Here is an 18614-nt window from a genome sequence, read left to right as displayed (position 1 = left end):
TTTTTCGATGGAGAAAATACCGCAACATGCTGCAGTGAAATACTGAACACTTGCCGGAATGCTGGATCCGGCATTAATTTACAATTTTACATTGAAGTGTATTAGTGCCAGATCCGGCATTAAGTGTTCTGGCAAAATGGATCCGGCTTTTCGGTCTGTGCATGTGCAGACCTTTAAAAATGCCAAAACAATTAATACCGGATCAGTTTTTCCGGATGACACCGGAGAGACAGATCCTGTATTGCAATGCATTTGTCAGACGGATCCGCATCCGGATCCATCTGACAAATGCCATCAGTTTGCGTACGGATTGCCGGAATCCTCGGCCGCAAGTGTGAAAGTAGCCTTAGGTACATACAACCTTTTCATCGCTTTTTTAATCTTATAATTTAATGAGGGGTGAACAATAAATAGCAATTCCAGCAACAACACTAGCAGAGTACTAAAGGAGGAAGACCTGGGGGCCATTGTTACACCTCCCCCAGCTGCCAGGAAAACCCACTGGTGCCCCATAATCGCAGGGGATGGATGGGACTTCCTGATAGTGTGACAAAGGGAGCACCCTCCATCTGTCTAACAACTTTAGATGCCGAGGTCGCTATTGACCACAGCATCTAAGGGGCTAAACAGTCAAAATCTGTGTTATCTCTGATCCCAGCCATTGCAGCAGGAGCACGGCTATGTACTTCAGATATGATCTTGCTGCTGATTGAGCAGCTACAAGGGACAAGTGAACAGAACCCCATAATAGTAAGGCACTGGACCTCTGAGGACACGTGCCAGTGCTATACTATTGCCGCACTGATCCTTTAAGGGGGTTTCGAACCAGTTGTGAAATCTGCAAGGGATCAGCCAGTTTACAAACCAAAGAAATGAGCTGAGCTCACCCACTAAAGGTCCCTCCATTCGCAGGGGACCAGACCTGCAGCGCCAAAACGGAGAGACCATTAGCAGGTGAGTTCGGCTTTCTTTGCTTTATAAGCCAGGCTTTACAAGGAGTAGGACAACCTTTTTAAGGGGTTAAAATAATAAAGATGGGCACTGTCCAGTATCATACATTTAATATGTAGCAATAGTGCAGACTGAAAATCCCTGCACACCACATAAGTCTTGTTATTCCGATAGGCAGACATTATTTCCAGTGAGACCATGCCACCTAGTGTGCGCTGAGGGACTTGCATCATGATCACATCTCTTTATTAAATTGCAAACATGATAAAATATGTACAAAAATAAAATGCTGACAACAGTCCAGAACCCCTGTGAAGCCTGAAGGCGATTTTCTCCTTCCACTCGGGTCATAACTTCTCTATAATGACGCACCAGTTTCCCTGATCGTGGTAACTGTGCCGGACGGCGACACCGGTGACTTTTCTACACAACTTTTCCAGCTCCCCTTCGCGGAACACATGATAATACCGGTGATACACTGGGCCTGACAGCAGCTGGTTTTCTTCCTTGGCACTAGTGAATTCATTATTTCTAACTTGATTGCTTGATTTCAGATGCCAAGGAACTAGAAGGTCCTGAGAATCAAATGCCGTCCTGTTCGTGTGTACGGGGAGACTGGCGACTGGCTCCCGATGAGGCTGATCGCACGTGGGATTCTGGAGGATCTGCTCATTAGGAGTCTTGCCTTCCTTGAGGTACTTTGACTTGTTCTTCTTGTACTCCTGTTCCATAGCCCAGACGTAAATAAGAGCTTTCCCTCCTCTCTTAATTAGATGGAATAATTCTCGTATGGCTGCCAGTCTTCTTTCCTGCATGTAAATGAAAAAAATAAAAATCATATACCTCTGTGTGTAACTGTAGATGCATATTAATACAGTGCAGGTAGAAATGCTGTGTGTAGCTTGTGTATTTCGTTTATTTTCCTCTACATTATTTTTGTAAATATTAATGTGAGCTCTGACTGACCAGCAGCCTCCCCTTGCAGCTCCCTCTCCCCTCTCACAGCATCAGTCTCACACACAAAGAGACTGCAGCATCATCCCCTCCTCCTTCCTGTATGCTTTTAGTTGTCAAGTTAATCAAGATGTGCTTTTTAGTGACCGAGGAGACTTGTGAACATAAACAGAAAGCCCTCCGTCTTGGGCAGACCAATGAAGAGAAGCATACTAAGGCTACTTTCACACTGGCGTTTTGGCTTTCCGTTTGTGAGATCCGTTCAGGGCTCTCACAGGCGGTCCAAAACGGATCAGTTTTGCCCTAATGCATTCTGAATGGAAAAGGATCCGCTCAGAATGCATCAGATTGCCTCCGTTCAGTCTCCATTCCGCTTTGGAGGCGGACACCAAAATACTGCCTGCAGCGTTTTGGTGTCCGTCTGACATAACTGAGACGGACGGATCCATTTTCTATGACACAATCTGGCACAATAGAAAACGGATCCGTCCTCCATTGACTTTCAATGGTGTTCAAGACGGATCCGTTTTGGCTATGTTAAAGATAATACAAACGGATCAGTTCTGAACGGATGCATGCGGCTGTATTATCTGAACGCATCCGTCTGTGCAGATCCATGACGGATCCGCACCAAACGCGAGTGTGAAAGTAGCCTTACCTGCTTCCCTGTGCTGGCTCCCCACATGAAGCAAGGGGATCACGCCCCCGCTGTAGCTAGCAATTGGCAGCAACATGGACATTTACATCCTGGGAACACGGCACGGCAGCCAAGCCCGGGGTGAAAAGGAGCGAGGAACAGCACCAGGATGGAGATAAGTATGCTTCTCTGGCTAGAAGGGGGGAGAGGGTTGCCAAAATTCTCCCCCAACAAAGGTGCACAAAGCATTTGAGAATCTAAACCAGACAAATCCTCCCATTCCTGTAAGATATGCCATAACTGTCTGATGCAGGTTACAACCATTTCCAGGACGAATGGAGGTCCCTTAATCACCATTGTGCAACAAGTTCGCTCAGTTGCTTCTGTTACCGCCGCATTCTCCTAATGGATGGAGGAAACCTCCAAGATGTGGGACCTACCCCTATCAGACAATGTAGACACATACTATGGAATACTTGGTACATCTGATGTAGATGTTAAGTGTGAAACGTAGTGAATTCCAATTTAAGCAAACCTCAGTGGAAAAGTGGTGAATCACGGCTATGGAGATACATGCATCAAACGAGCCATTTCTGAAAGGAACCGACAATGCATCACAAACACAGGCCTCAAATCTTCTTTCTCCACAGATGTCCACAAGGTTCTTGCTGCGGTCACAGCCGACCTGAGAAAAGAAAATTCTAGTATTATAATCCACACTGAAGGATTCACCCATGGAGGATGTAGAGTCTACAAAATCACCTCTTTTTCACTCAATCCCTGAATATGTTGTGGACCACTTTCTTCAGCATTGCCTGCTTTTCCGTACTGAACCCTTAGGACACTGCTACGATCAGGGACTGCGGTATAGATACACTGCCCATTGAAACGCACCTCCTGTCTCACCAGAGGCTCAGACTGCTGTCCTGTCCCTCATCCATGCTGCTTGTTCTGATTGGCTACTGAGTACCAGCAATGCTCACCCGGAAATTAAAGGGGTTGTCCCATCTTGCTGTTTCTAAACATTCTTACCTGCTCCCTCCATCTTCCTGTTCCTGCGCTCTTTACATCCGGGTGGCTATGGGCATGGTCATATGCACTGCTTCAGCGGTCATTTCACTGTGGAAGCCAGTCATTGGCTGGAGTGGTGTGTGGGACCATGTCCATGGCCAGCCGGATTTAATCAGTGCTGGCACCGGAAGGTAAAGAGAATGGAGGCAGCACAGAGGACCGGAGCGACAGGTAAGTATGGATCATCTGTTTCAGGGTCATGCTGCAGGCACTTGACAAAAAATAATTCTTACCCGAAAACCACTTTAATGTGGAGTTGCAGGAGAACTGTAGTATTACATGCTAGGAGGTCCCAAGAGCCCCCCCCCCATGATGTCCATGTGCCCTATTAGTCTATTAGAGATATTCTGCAGGATCTGCTCCTTAGATGTCCAGTGACTTAGAATTCCTGGTCTAATGTCATTTTTTTTATCAGAGGAAGGTCCTAATGGGCTTTTCTGAATCTAATCGTAAATTATACGCTATATTACAGTTTTATTGGGGCAGTTATGTGGTCAGATCACGAGCCACAGACGCTGCCCGGTACTTCCATAGTGTCCTGTTACCCTACTGACTCTATGCCGCCATACAATGACAGTATTACCCAAACCTAGATATTCCCTGATGAGTCCTGGCCACGGGTTAAATGTGGTGGGAGCCAGTAACTGACCTCCTTGGGTAACCCAGTGTAGGGGCAAGATCTGGACTTGGCTGCCCTTCTCAGGGTGGGTACTCGGATTCACCCATAACCCATACTTTACCAATTCTTGCTCTACCGGCACCATAAGATCAGTCAGATTATTCTCCTCCTGGCCTGTTACTAGGGCAGATTTTGGTACGTTGACACTACTTGTTGCGTAGTACTAGGCTATCATCAAGGTCTGGGGGGCCGCTTGGTGTTATAGGATCTAGTAAAGGTTACATCTTAGGCGTGATTCAGACAGCCATTTATGTTGGGACATACATCAATCCGTGTGGACGTCTGTGTGCGTCCATTTTTTTCCTGCACCCATACACTTGAATAAATGAGCCTCGGATGGAAAATGGACTATAATGGTACGTGCTCCTGGTTCCTACGTGTGGACCAACAGTCTCACAACAAAGATGGATGTGCAAATTAAACCATTGACTTTAATGGGTCTGTGTGCTGTTCGAGTGCGGTCCGTTACCCACACGGATTGAAAATATGCCAGTCTAAATCAGGCCTTAGTTTGTTCTCACCTGTGCATTGGACTACATGGTGAGCTGGGCCACACACCCATACATATCCCTAAGATATTGAGAGAAGAGATTCACTAATAGAAATGTGCCAGAATTATGACTCCATATGATCTTATGAGTGCGGGACAATAGCCCCGCGGGCAGGCCGATGCGCGCAGCATCATAGTAACCTATGATGCTGTGCGTTCCCGTGCGCACGATGTATGCCACTCCGGGACATATGGCCCTAAATGTGAGGCAGGATTAGTAAATCTGCCCCATAGTTGCTGCCTTATTAGTTCTGGGCCAGATCCTCGAACTCTCTGGGTTATCGGATGCCGGAGTAATGGAATTCACTGCACGTGTTTTAATAAAAACTACAGAAAGCGAATCGATGACCTCAGCTGTCAGGAGCACCTTGGAGCAGAACTAAAATAAGAATCCATGGGTGCGGGACAGGAACCCGTCAAGATTATTTACAAGAGAAAAGCCACAGAATGAAGGCAGGCAAGGCTGAGCATTTAACCAGACGGTCATGTGGAAAATGTACTTATTATGTGAAACAAGAAGGGAGAGAGAAACGACCTTGAGAGTGATCCTAACACACAGAGAAATGTTAATGAATTGTAAACTAATTGAAGGGAACAAAGCATATTACTTTGTAATTTGCATCTAAATTGCATGAAATACATTTCGCCTCAGACTTGGTTTCTGTCCTTGTCTCTGACCACATAAAAACCAGAGAAAATGACAACGTGAGGGGGGGAGGTTGAGTTATGGGCCTCAATTATAGTTTACGGTAGCTGTTAATTATGGGTTAGTGGCGCTCATTTCCGTGCCCGCTCCTCAGTTTTATTTATTTAGAAGGGATTGAATTGGCAGCAAGTGATGATAAGGGAACGGAGAGCCAACCGGACAGGTGACAATAAATCCTCCAGGGTAGAGATGAGCAAGTACATTCATATGAATCGATTTGTTCATCAAACAGAGTTCTTGAGCAGCGGGGACAGGTCCTCACGGGGAGGGGGGGACCTCTTGAGCACAGGGACAGCCCCTCACAGTGGGGGGAGCCTCTTGATCAGCGGGGACAGCCCCTCACAGTGGGGGGAGCCTCTTGAGCAGCAGGGACAGCCCCTCGCTGCTCAAGAGACTGCCCTCCCCCCCGTGAGGAGCTGTCCCCGCTGATCAAGAGGCTCCCCCCACTGTGAGGGGCTGTCCCTGTGCTCAAGAGGCCCCCCCCCCTTGAGGAGCTGTCCCTGCTGCTCAAACGGCCCCCCACTGTGAGGGGCTGTCCCCGCTGCTCAAGAGGCCCCCCCCCCCACGAGGAGCTGTCCCCGCTGCTCAAACGGCCCCCCGCTGTGAGGGGTTGTCCCCGCTGCTCAAGAGGCTCCCTCCCCTGTGAGAAGCTGTCCCTGCTGCTCAAGAGACTGCCCCCCCCCCGTTAGGAGCTGTCCCCGCTGATCAAGAGGCTCCCCCCACTGTGAGGGGCTGTCCCTGTGCTCAAGAGGGCCCTCCCCCCCCCGTGAGGAGTTGTCCCCGCTGATCAAGAGCCCCCCCCCACGAGGAGCTGTCCCCGCTGCTCAAGAGCCCCCCCCACTGTGAGGGGCTGTCCCCGCTGCTCAAGAGGCCCCCCCCCCCCACGAGGAGCTGTCCCTGCTGCTCAAACGGCCCCCCGCTGTGAGGGGTTGTCCCCGCTGCTCCAGAGGCTCCCTCCCCTGTGAGGAGCTGTCCCTGCTGCTCAAGAGACTCCCCCCACTGTGAGGGGCTGTCCCCGCTGCTCAAGAGGCTCCCCCCACTGTGAGGGGCTGTCCCTGCTGCTGAAGAGGCTCCCTACACCTGTGAGGGGCTGTCCCTGCTGCTGAAGAGGCTCCCCCCACCTGTGAAGGGCTGTCCCTGCTGCTCAAGAGGCTCCCTCCCCCTCGTGAGGGGCTGTCCCAGCTGCTCAAGAGGCTCCCCCCGCTCCTCCCTGCTGCTTGATTGCCAGGGCTAGACATCTTGCCCAGCCCTAACAATCCCGCGCCACTGCTCCAAGTACCGGTGCAAGTGCTCAGGCTCTTCTGCTTCTACCGAAGACGCAACTGTGCATGCGCCACTACACTTCCGGTAGCAGCAGCAAAGCTACTTTAAAGGGGTAATGTCATCTCAAGCATGGGTAATATATCGCTAGTATATGCCACCAATGTCTCATAAGTTCGGGTCCCAGAGGTGGGACCTGCACCTATCTCTAAAACACAGCCAGCAAAGTGAAGAGCATGGACAGCGCATGCACAGGTGCCCTAAATTCTGAGCGTGCGGTTGGCTATTTCCACCAGCCCCACTGAAGTGAATGGAGTGGTGGGCGTGCTTGCCCGGTGCGCTTCCCATTCATTTCTATGATAGCTGATCTTAGGGAGACAAACTACAAAAAACACCATGGAGCCTCACTTAAGTCTCAACACAGCAATCCAAAGTGCAAAGCTCCCTGGGAAACAGTAATATGCAAAATAACTGTGGAGCCCCAGTTATGGGTCTTCAAATTTGCTTTGCTTGGTTTTCCTTCCCCAGAGGGATATCTGGCTTTCACTGTGTTGAATGCCCATAACCGGGGCTCCACGGTATTTTGCATATTACCATTCATTTTTATGGGACCTCTGAAAATAGCCGATTGCGCCACTCCACTATTTTCAGCATTCCTATAGAAATCAATGCAGGGCTTCTGCATGTGTACGGTCCGCTCTCATTCACTTTGCAGGCTCCTTTCTAGAGATAGGTGTGGGACCCCCATCTTTCAAGATATTGGTAGCATATCCTAGCGATATACCACCAATCACACAACTCCTTTAAACTCCGGCGCAGGTGCGAGATTGTCAGGCCAGGGCAAGATGTTCGGCCATGTCAATTAAGAGGTAGAGAAGAGCCTCTTGAGGAGGGGGGACAGCCCCTCGCTGCTCAAGAAACTGAAGAATTTGCTCATCTCTACTCCAATTCTGTGGCTTATTTTAGGAGAGAGATAGATGGTATCTATGGTACCTTGCTTCCGAATGCCCTTTACTAACATTACAGGCTGCCTATTACCAATGGGAATTCTAGACAGTAACGCAAGGAGTCAGAACCACCATTCAAAATTCTACTTACATTTCCAATGACAACAGTTCTTATTCATTTTTTGGAGGACAATGGCTGATGGCTATGTAGCAAAAAATAACGAATTGGCTCTATTCTACAGGCCAGCATACAAGGGTACAGTGTTATTTCAGCTTTTTGTATTTTTACACAATAAATAGGATGAGTTTTTGTTTTTTATTGGTACCATTTCCGGGGTATAAATAATTTACTGAATCATTTTTACTTTTGTTTTGCAGGAAAAAAAAAAAAAAGGTTATTTCATAACTATTATTATGGCATACATCCAGCCATATGAATAATAGGTTAACATTATTCTACAAGCCATTACAATGGCAGTGTGTTTTTTTGCTCAAATTTATTAACCTTTATTTTATTTTCAGTTGTCATGGTAACACAAAAAAACAAAACACAATCACAATGCAGGGGGCAGATCAGACCGAGTGAGCCCCTGTCTTTGTCAAGCTCCTTACATGCTGTGGTTGCTATTGATAGTGGCATAAAAGGAGTTAAACGGGAGGCCATGGGGCTCCGCTGAGCGCTGCTGTCTCTTCCTGGGCCTGTGAAGTCACATTCATCGGTCACATGGCCTAGGCTCAGCTCAGTCCCGTTCAAGTGAATCGGGCTGAGCTGCAATACCAAGTGTAGCCACTATCTAATGGACGGAGCTGTGAGCACCAAAACCTCCTCAAACAGCTGATAAGGTGTCGGAACCCCACTGATCTGATATTGATGACCCATCCTGAGGATAGGTTATCAATACCAAACACCCAGAAAACCCCGTTAATGTATGATGATCCATAATGTACAATTACGTCATGCAGGGTGTTAAACTGGTTAGGCAAAACCAGAAGCCAGCCAAACATCTGATTAAATGTTTTGCGACGGTAGCTTCTCTCACACTGGGCTCAGACGGGAGTGCATGCCTATTTTAATGGGGGGAAGGGAGACTGCAGAACCCTCTTAAAGTGAACTTACCCTCTACATTTTTTGTGAAGATCACTTACCATGTACAAATTCTTATTGACGCCAATATATTTGCCGTTGCCACAGCCTACGTCAGCCACGAGAGAACCGTCTGGTAGACTCATAAGGAAGTCGACCACCTTGGGCCACGGACTGTGTCTTGTGCTGCTGAAATGGCTAGCGATATCTTCATAGACCTTGTGAACGTATTCCTTTTCCAGGGATTCAGGCTCTAGGTCACTGACCAGAGGAGGGGTTTTCTTCTGTAGGACTTGCTGGCTATCACATACTAATGGAAAAGCTGTAAGAACACATAGAGAACACATAAGTATTAAGGCTCCATTCACACGTCCGTGGCTTGTTGCAGACCAGCAAATTGCGGATCTGCAACACACCCGCCCGGCACCCCTATAGAAATGCCTATTCTTGTCCGCAAGCTGTGGACAAGAATAGGACATGTTCTATCTTTTGCGGAGTTGCGGACCTGAAAATTGGGGCCGCGCTCCGCAAATGCGGACAGCACAATGTGTGCTGTCTGCATCCATTCCGCCCCCATAGAAAATGAATGGGTCCGCACCCGTTCCGCAAAATTGCGGAACGGATGCGGATCTATTTGCGGACGTGTGAATGGCGCCTTAAAGTGATACGATGTCAATAAGGTTTTAGGCTTTTACAGGTGTTGTCCTCAGGATAGGTCATCAATATCAGATCGGTGGGTGTCTGACAGCCAGCACCCCTACTGCAGGTGGCAGCGCCATAACACAGAGCATGAAGCCAGGAGCAGACAGCTCCTTCTGTTGTGTAGTGGCCATGCCGGGTTACGGACGCTCAGCTGTCAATCAACTCCCTTTCATTGCAGCTGCCATAAAGCACCTGAAGACTATTGTAATATAAATACAGACAATAAATACAGACAATGCAATGCACAACATCTGCCATTGGGACGTCCTCATACATATTAGACAGTCGGCTAGTTACACCAAAATCAGAGGGTCAGTGTCTATGACTAGTATAAGATCCAAAGTTATCCTGGTCTGCCACACTGTAAAAATGATTTTCAATTGTTGAAATGATGGAGGATAAGCGACAACCAACATGCCCACCATTAAAACGTCCACTGGAGTTGTTACCCAGCTAGTTACTGTATGTAGAGATTTTCCCACACTCCTGAATTTAACCAGCAGGAATCCGGGATCACTGGGTCGCAATTACAGTGGAAACTATACTTGTAGCCATAATGGTCGTCAACCAACTTTCTCAACTATCTATAGGATAGAAGATAAAGGACTGAGCTGCACACAGGCTTTGTGATTAAAGGAGTTTTCTGAGATTTTTATACTGATGGCCTATCCTTAGAATAGGTCATCAATATGTGATTGGCGGGGGTCCGACTCCTGCACCCCTGCTGATCAGCTGTTTGAAGAGGCAGCGGTGCTCACCAGCCTATTCCTAGGCCTGTAACGTCACTTTCATCGGCCACATGGCCTAGGCGCGGCTCAGTCCCATTCAAGTCACTTGGGCTGAGCTGTGATACCCAGCACAGCTGCTATCCAAAGGATAGACCTCTGTGACCTAGTCAAACAGCTGATCGTGGGGTGCTAGGAGCTAGACTCCCAGTCATGTGCCAAAAAACTGGTGTGTCATCTTAAAGGGGTTGGCGCATCTGCGCCTCCTGAGTATCAATATTTTACTCTTGGAAAAATTCCACACCCCTAGCATACAGCTACTTATGCCGAGATGGTGGTGAGGCAGGCAAGGTGCTTTAGGGGAAGATCCCTAGGGAAAATTAAAGAGGTTTTCCAGGCTTTCAATATCAGATGGGTGGGGGTCCGACACCCGGCACCCCCGCAGATCAGCTGTAGGAAGAGAAAGTACGTGCCGTGCACACTTGCCATCTTCTATCTCTCTTCCTGCTTGCCACAGACATAGCAGCGAGCAAGAACAGAGACAGGAGACGGCACATGCGCACAGCACGTGCCTTCTCTTCATACAGCTGATCGGCGGGGGTGTCGGACCCCCACCCATCCGATATTGAAAGCCTGGGAAACCTTTTTAATTTCCCCTAGGGATCTTCCCCTAAAGCACCTTGCCTGCCTCACCACCATCTCGGCATAAGTAGCTGTATGCTAGGGGTGTGGAATTCTAAAAAAATCTCTTGACAGTTTTTTTTAAAGGGGTTTTCCAGGAGTAAAATATTGATACTCAGGAGGCGCAGATGGGCCAACCCCTTTAACATGACACACCAGTTTTTTGGCACATGACTGGGAGTCCAGCTCCTGGCACCCCACAATCAGCTGTTTGACTAGGTCACAGAGTTGGTCCTAGGTCAGTGAAGTCACGTTCATTAAAGGGGTTTTAGAGATTTCCCAGGATAGGGCAGGGTTTGCGTTTTTTCATTCAGACGGGAGACTTACCACATTTACACGAGCCGGCTCTTATTTTCCTAAATGTAAAGGATGTCCTCGTACCCCTCTTGCTCAGGGTTAGCTCTTCTGTGTTCCCGCTGACCGTCCCAACTTTCTGTCCTTCTGATACTTGAATAACATCAAACTTTCTTGGAGTGATGCTGGAATGAAGCAAAGTTCAGTAATTATAGGGCAAGGATACGGCAATCATGAGTGTGACAGTGAAAAGCGCTGACTCTGGACGATCCCTCGGCGCCACTGACATTACTCAAAGGAGGAGAAAATTGCTTTGCTATTGAAAAGCAAATGAAGTGGAAATATCCATAAACAAGTAATGAACTGTCCAGTCTACAGGACGCTCAGCTTCTGGGAGAACCTATACTTTGTGTAGCTCATGACTGGTGTCTTCAAGGCGTTCCCCATCAAAACAGTCATTTTATTGTCATCCATAAAGCCAGCATTATCTTTACAGGGGATGGAAACTCTTCATTTACTCACTGGACTGGAGTGCAATCTGGCCAAAAGTTGTAACCAGGAGAGAACAATGAGGAACATGGAAAGAGCAATAAAGCCCCCCTACAGTGACGCCTAACCAAGATACATAGTAAGGAGCTGAGTCTTGGTCCTGCAGCATCCCAACAACTAAAAGCTATTGACATCAAGGGCTAAGAGTAAAATAAAAAATTTTGCTAATAGTTTTGATTATGAATATTCTACCGTTTTGTGTCCACAGCTTCTATGCAGACCTTTTTGCCTCCATGGTTACAGAAGACTGGAAATTCTAAGAAACATTGATTATCAAGAAGTAGGGGACAGATGGAAAGATTTGAAAAAGTAGCGCAAACCATCGTTCATCATGACTGATGGCAGACTGTCTGCCAAAAATGTAATCAGCCCTGCTGGAAAATTCAGGCCACCGTTGGCCGAAAATGCATATTTTTTAAAAATGATCAGCCAAATTCGTCCGATCATTTGCCACTGTGCTCAAGGATCAGGGAGTCGTTTTTTTTTTTAAAGGGCCTCTGTCAGCAGATTTGTACCTATGACACTGGCTGACCTGTAACATGTGCGCTTGGCAGCTGAAGGAATCTGTGTTGGTCCCATGTTCATAGGTGCCCGCAGTGCTGAAGAAAATTATATTTTAATATATGCAAATGAGCCTCTAGGAGCAGCGGAGGCATTACCATTACACCTAGAGGCTCCGCTCTCTCTGCAACTGCCGCACCCTCTGCACTATGATTGACAGGGCCAGGCAGTGAAAACGTCATCACACTTGCCTGGCCCTGTCAATCAAAATGAAGAAGACCCGGAAGAGAGCTGAGACTCTAGGAGTAATAGCAATGCCCCCGTTGCTCCTAGAGGCTCATTTGCATATATTAAAACATCATTTTTCTCAGCAATGTGAGCACATATGAACATGGGACAGACACAGATGTCTTCAGCTGCCAAGCGCACATGTAACAGGTCAGCCAGTTTTATAGGTACAGATCTGCTGATAGATGCGCTTTAAAGACTGACTTGATGCAGGTGGGATTATTCCTATGAACTATCCCATGGAAGAATGACTGTCAGCAGTGCGGCCAATCATTGTCTGATTTATATGAGCAGCTATAGGTCTGCATAGGAGCTGTAGACACAAAAACTAGATTTTTGTACTTACCGTAAAATCTGTTTCTCTTCCGTTCATTGGAGGGGACAGGCTTGACCATGGGTATAGCTACTGCCACTAGGAGGCGGACACTAAGCACAAAAGTGTAAGCTTCTCCCTTCAGCTACAGTCAGGTCCATAAATATTGGGACATCAACACAATTCTAACATTTTGGGCTCTATACACCACCACAATGGATTTGAAATGAAACAAACAAGATTTGCTTTAACTGCAGACTGTCGGCTTTAATTTGAGGGTATTTACATCCAAATCAGGTGAACGGTGTAGGAATTACAACAGTTTGCATATGTGCCTCCCACTTGTTAAGGAACCAAAAGTAATGGGACAATTGGCTTCTCGGCTGTTCCATGGCCAGGTGTGTGTTATTCCCTCATTATCCCAATTACAATGAGCAGATAAAAGGTCCAGAGTTCATTTCAGGTGTGCTATTTGCATTTGGAATCTGTTGCTGTCAACTCTCAAGATGAGATCCAAAGAGCTGTCACTATCAGTGAAGCAAGCCATCATTAGGCTGAAAACACAAAGCAAACCCATCAGAGAGATAGCAAAAACATTAGGCGTGGCCAAAACAACTGTTTGGAACATTCTTAAAAAGAAGGAACACACCAGTGAGCTCTGCAACACCTAAAGACCCGGAAGACCACGGAAAACAACTGTGGTGGATGACCGAAGAATTATTTCCCTGGTGAAGAAAACACCCTTCACAACAGTTGGCCAGATCAAGAAGACTCTCCAGGGGGTAGGTGTATGTGTGTCAAAGTCAACAATCAAGAGAAGACTTCACCAGAGTGAATACAGAGGGTTCACCACAAGATGTAAACCATTGGTGAGCCTCAAAAACAGGAAGGCCAGATTAGAGTTTGCCAAACGACATATAAAAAAAGCCTTCACAGTTCTGGAACAACATCCTATGGACAGATGAGACCAAGATCAACTTGTACCAGAGTGATGGGAGAAGTAAAGGAAATGCTCATGATCCTAAGCATACCACCTCATCAGTGAAGCATGGTGGTGGTAGTGTCATGGCGTGGGCATGTATGGCTGCCAATGGAACTGGTTCTCTTCTATTTATTGATGATGTGACTGCTGACAAAAGCAGCAGGATGAATTCTGAAGTGTTTCGGGCAATATTATCTGCTCATATTCAGCCAAATGCTTTAGAATTCATTGGACGGCACTTCACAGTGCAGATGGATAATGACACAAAGCATACTGCAAAAGCAACCAAAGAGTTTTTTAAGGGAAAGAAGTGGAATGTTATGCAATGGCCAAGTCAATCACCTGACCTGAATCTGATTGAGCATGCATTTCACTTGCTAAAGACAAAACTGAAGGGAAAATGCCCCAAGAACAAGCAGGAACTGAAGACAGTTGCAGTAGAGACCTGGCAGAGCATCACCAGGGATGAAACCCAGCGTCTGGTGATGTCTATGCGTTCCAGACTTCAGGCTGTAATTGACTGCAAAGGATTTGCAACCAAGTAATAAAAGTTAAAGTTTGATTTATGATTATTATTCCGTCCCATTACTTTTGGTCCCTTAACAAGTGGGAGGCACATATGCAAACTGTTGTAATTCCTACACCGTTCACTTGATTTGGATGTAAATACCCTCAAATTAAAGCTGACAGTCTGCAGTTAAAGCACATCTTGTTTGTTTTATTTCAAATCCATTGTGGCGGTGTATAGAACCAAAAATATTAGAATTGTTTTGGTGTCCCAATATTTATGGACCTGGCTGTATACCCTTCCTACAGGGACTATGCTAAATCAGTTAGTGCAAAAGCAGTAGGAGAAGCAAGACAAAAACAGGAAAACCAAACTACGGTATGTACAAACCCAGAACCACATAGGCCAAAGGGGCCCGTAAACGAAAATCTACTTTTCTCATCCGTACAATTGGGGGACACAGTCTTGACCATGGGACGTTACAGAGCAGTCCCAAGGGTGGGCATAACAAGAAACCCTCCTACCAATCAGAGAACCGCCGTCTGCAAAACTCGACGCCCCAGAGAAGCATCAGAAGATGCAAAGGTGTGTACTCTGTAAAATTTGGAAAAGGTGTGCAAAGACGACCAGGTAGCCGCCTTGCATACCTGAAGGGTCGAAGCCCCATGTTGCACTGCCCAAGAGGCCCCGGTCATTGATGGGGTATGCTTCCACAATGGCCAAACAAATCTATCGGGAAATGGAAGTTTTAGACGCAGCCAGCCCTCGTCTCGGCCCCTCTAGAATGACCAATAGAGAATCCGTGCGTAGAAAAAATGACGTCAGGGACAGATAGATGCAAACGTTTCGTACAAAATCCAGAGTGTGGAGCGAGTGTTCACGAGGATGAGACGGGCAGGACAAAAGGAAGGCAGAATGATCTCTTCTTGTCTGATGGAGGATCAGGAAGGGTGACTGACAGGAAAGAGACGCGAGTTCAGACACCCTACGGATGGAAGTGATTGCCACCTTGTAGGACAGGAAGCGAAGGGACACCTGCCTACTGCAAAGGCTCAAACGGTGAAGACTGGAAAGCGCTGAGCACTAGATTAAGATCCCAAGGATTTAACGGAGGACGGTAAGGGGGTGCAGCGTGTGCAACTTCCTGCAGAAAGTTCCTCACCACAGAGAGGGAAGCTAAATTCTGCTGAAAAAGAATAGAAATAGCCGAAATGTGCCCTTTTTGAGGGAGCTAAGAGCCAGCCCCAAGTCCACGCCCGAATGCAGGAAAGACAAGAGTCGCGGCAACGAGAAATGAATTGGACACAGCTGGTGATGCTCGCACCAACAAAAGTAGGACTTCCATGTCCGGTGGTAAATTCGGTAGGATGACAGCTTCCTGGCACGAATCATGGTCTGGACAATCACGCCCGAGATATCCTGAGCCCTTAGTACGGTGGCTTCAATGGCCAATCGGGGGCCACGAGAATGATGGGCAGACCTTCGGACATGATTTTCCGGAGGAGACGCGGAATGATGGGAAGAGGGTGGAACACGTAAGGAAATGTGAACTGACTCCACGGTATCACAAGGGAATCGTACGCCAGGGCCATGGGATCCTTGGACCACGTGACGAAGTTCTCTACCTTGTGGTTAAAGTGGGAGGCCATGAAATCCACCTCCGGCCGACGTTCGCAGAGGGCTAGAAAAACTTGCGGGTGAAAAGCTCATTTGCCGGGATCGAGACGCTCCTCGGCTGAGGAAGTCGGCGATCCAGTTGTCAATGCAGGGGATGTGAGCTGTCGACAGCGCTGGAACATGGCTGTCCGCCCAGCTGAGAATCAGTGTGTTTCTGACATGGCTGCCAGGCTCCGGATGCTGCCCTGGTGATTGAGGTATGCCACAGTCATGGAGTTGTCGAACTAAACTCAAACTGGACGACCCCAGAGATGGTCAGTCCAATGAAGCAGAGAGAGACGAATAGCCCTCAATTCCAGAATGTTGATTGGGAGGGAGCGCTCCTCATGTGACCACATGCCTTGAACAGAGATATTTTCCAACACTCCCCCACCAGCCCCGGAGGAATATGTGTAGGCTGTCCGCTGTTGCTCGGAATGCCGGACCCTTTATCAGGATATCATCCAAGTATGGAATCGCCACTAAACATGGAGCAGGGCCATGACCGCCGCCGGAATCTTCGTAAAGACTCTGAGAGCTGTGGCCAGGCCGAACGGGAGGGCCACAAACTGGTAGTGAAAGGGACCCATTGCGAACCGGAGAAATTTCTGGTGACTTATGCAAATGGAGACGTGGAGATAAGCGTCCTTGATGTCTATCGAGGACAGGTACTCCCCCGGTTCCAAATGACCGATCTCAGGGACTCCATCCGGAAGTGGCGGAGCCGAAGGAAGCGGTTGAGTGCTTTGAGGTCCAGAATGGGATGGAACATACCCTCCTTCTTGGGGACCACAAAGAGTAGAACCCGCGAAAACGGTCTTGCGCAGGAACCACGATGATCACTCCCTGCCGCAGAAGTGTGTGGATGGCCTGAAAAAAGTAATTTGCAGCGGAGGGAGAGGTCGGGGGAGACGAGAGAAAAAACCGGGAAGGAGGAGGGGACCTGAATTCCAGTTTGTAACCCTCTGAGATGACCTCTCTTACCCAGGCATCCGAAACGTGAGCCAGCCAGACATGACGAAAAAGATGAAGATGGCCGCCCACTCGATCAGAGGGTGGTGAAGACCGCAAGTCATGCAGAGGAGGTCTTGGGGTTAGAGGACTTGAAGCCCTGTTGACGGGGATGCCAGGAAGGACGGTGTTTGAAGAAAGGCTTGCGTTTCTGATCCGGGGTGGACTTGTCAAGTGTCCGCTTGGGGCTGGAAAAATTATGAAAGGGACGAAAAAGAAGTCTACACTTTTTTTACTTGTTAAAACGTGCCCTGTTTTGTGGTAAATGAGTGCTCTTACCACCTGTAGCATCAGAAATGATCTCGTCCAGGCGTTTGCCAAAAAGTCTGCTGCTGGTAAAGGGGAGGACTTTCAAGGCCCGCTTTGAAGCATTGTCTCCCACCCAGCAGGAGAGCCATAGGGTACAGTGAATAGCCACAAAAAGGGCTGACAAGCGGGTCATTCATCTGTCTGCATCCAGAGAGGCTTCACAAATATACGAACTGGCATGGGAGAGCTACAGGGCAATATCGGAAAGTTCCCTGACGTAGCTTGTTTGCCCGCTCACCCATAGCTTTGCTCACCCATGTAGAGGCAAAAACTGGTCGCAGTGCAGTGCCCACTGTTTCAAAGGATGATTTTGCGAAGGATTCCAATTTGTTATCCCTGATATAAAAGAAGGAAGCCCCATCTGCCATAGGCAAAGTGGTATGTTTTGCTAAGCAGGATAATGCCGGGTCAACTATAGGAGAGGATGACCACTTCTTAGCCAGATCCTCCAGAAATGGATAAAGGACATCTAAGCGTTTTGGTAAAGCAAAACGTTTATCAGGAAAATTCGACTCCTTGAAAAGAGAGGAATCAAAATCCGGGTGGTTGGGGAAATATTTGGGCGAGCAACGGGACCACCTGAAGGAAAAACTCGAAACGGCGTCCTCTACCTGTAAGGTTTCTATAACCGCTGTAATGAGATTGTCCACCATGGAGGACAGTTTGGAAGACTGGTCCTCAGGAGAGACAAAGTCTGCATCTGACAACCTTTCCTCGGAACATGCCTCTTCCAATGAGGACAAGTCGGAGTGAGACTCTCTGAAAGGTGTCGGAGAGGCAGAGGAAATGGGGGACGCAGACGCCCTTCTGGGAGAGGGTGGCTTGGCCCGTTTAGTGGGACGGCCGTGATGGGAATGAGCCCCAGGATCCCAAGAGTCGGACTGGTCAGAGGATGGCCTTGCAGACAAATGCCCCAGTAATTCCACAATGGCTTTGTTGGTATGGGAGACGTCCTGTACCATCTTTGACAGGGAGTGTGCCCACTCCGGTTCTACCATGGGCTGGGCAGCAGGGACAATTGAGTCAGGGGCAGAGCCACTTGGCGGTGGAGCAGAGCACGAAGAGCAAAGGGGATCTAACACAAAATTTTGTGTGACAAGAAGAACAGGCAAAATGGTGCACAGAAGTTGCCGCATGTTTTGGGGCTGGGGTCTGGGTTCGGACATAGTGCGTACCCTGTAGTGACAGGTAGAAGGATGAGGGTGGTAGGTTAAACCCCGTAGGAAGGGAAGATGGAGATTACCCGGCCTGTGTCC

The 18614-nt window shown here is 48.0% G+C and overlaps 1 protein-coding gene across 1 annotated transcript in view; it reads right to left on the bottom strand.

The window, feature by feature from the left end:
• Nucleotides 1-1180: 1180 nt before the first annotated feature.
• The window catches only part of ALKBH8 (alkB homolog 8, tRNA methyltransferase), a 55236-nt gene continuing 37802 nt past the window's right edge, over nucleotides 1181-18614 (bottom strand). The window contains exons 9-12 of the mRNA XM_044286077.1: nucleotides 11275-11426; nucleotides 8902-9161; nucleotides 3078-3227; nucleotides 1181-1760 (exon numbers count right to left, since the gene is read on the bottom strand). Of these exons, the coding sequence (XP_044142012.1) occupies nucleotides 1299-1760; nucleotides 3078-3227; nucleotides 8902-9161; nucleotides 11275-11426 (1024 nt within the window). The 3' untranslated portion in view covers nucleotides 1181-1298. The remainder of the gene's footprint in view (nucleotides 1761-3077; nucleotides 3228-8901; nucleotides 9162-11274; nucleotides 11427-18614) is intronic.

This window comes from Bufo gargarizans, chromosome 3 (genome assembly GCF_014858855.1).
Source record: "Bufo gargarizans isolate SCDJY-AF-19 chromosome 3, ASM1485885v1, whole genome shotgun sequence".
Taxonomy (NCBI): Eukaryota; Metazoa; Chordata; class Amphibia; order Anura; family Bufonidae; genus Bufo; species Bufo gargarizans.
The sequence above is the reverse complement of the archived record's forward strand: the minus strand, read 5'-3'. Positions and strand labels throughout refer to the sequence as shown.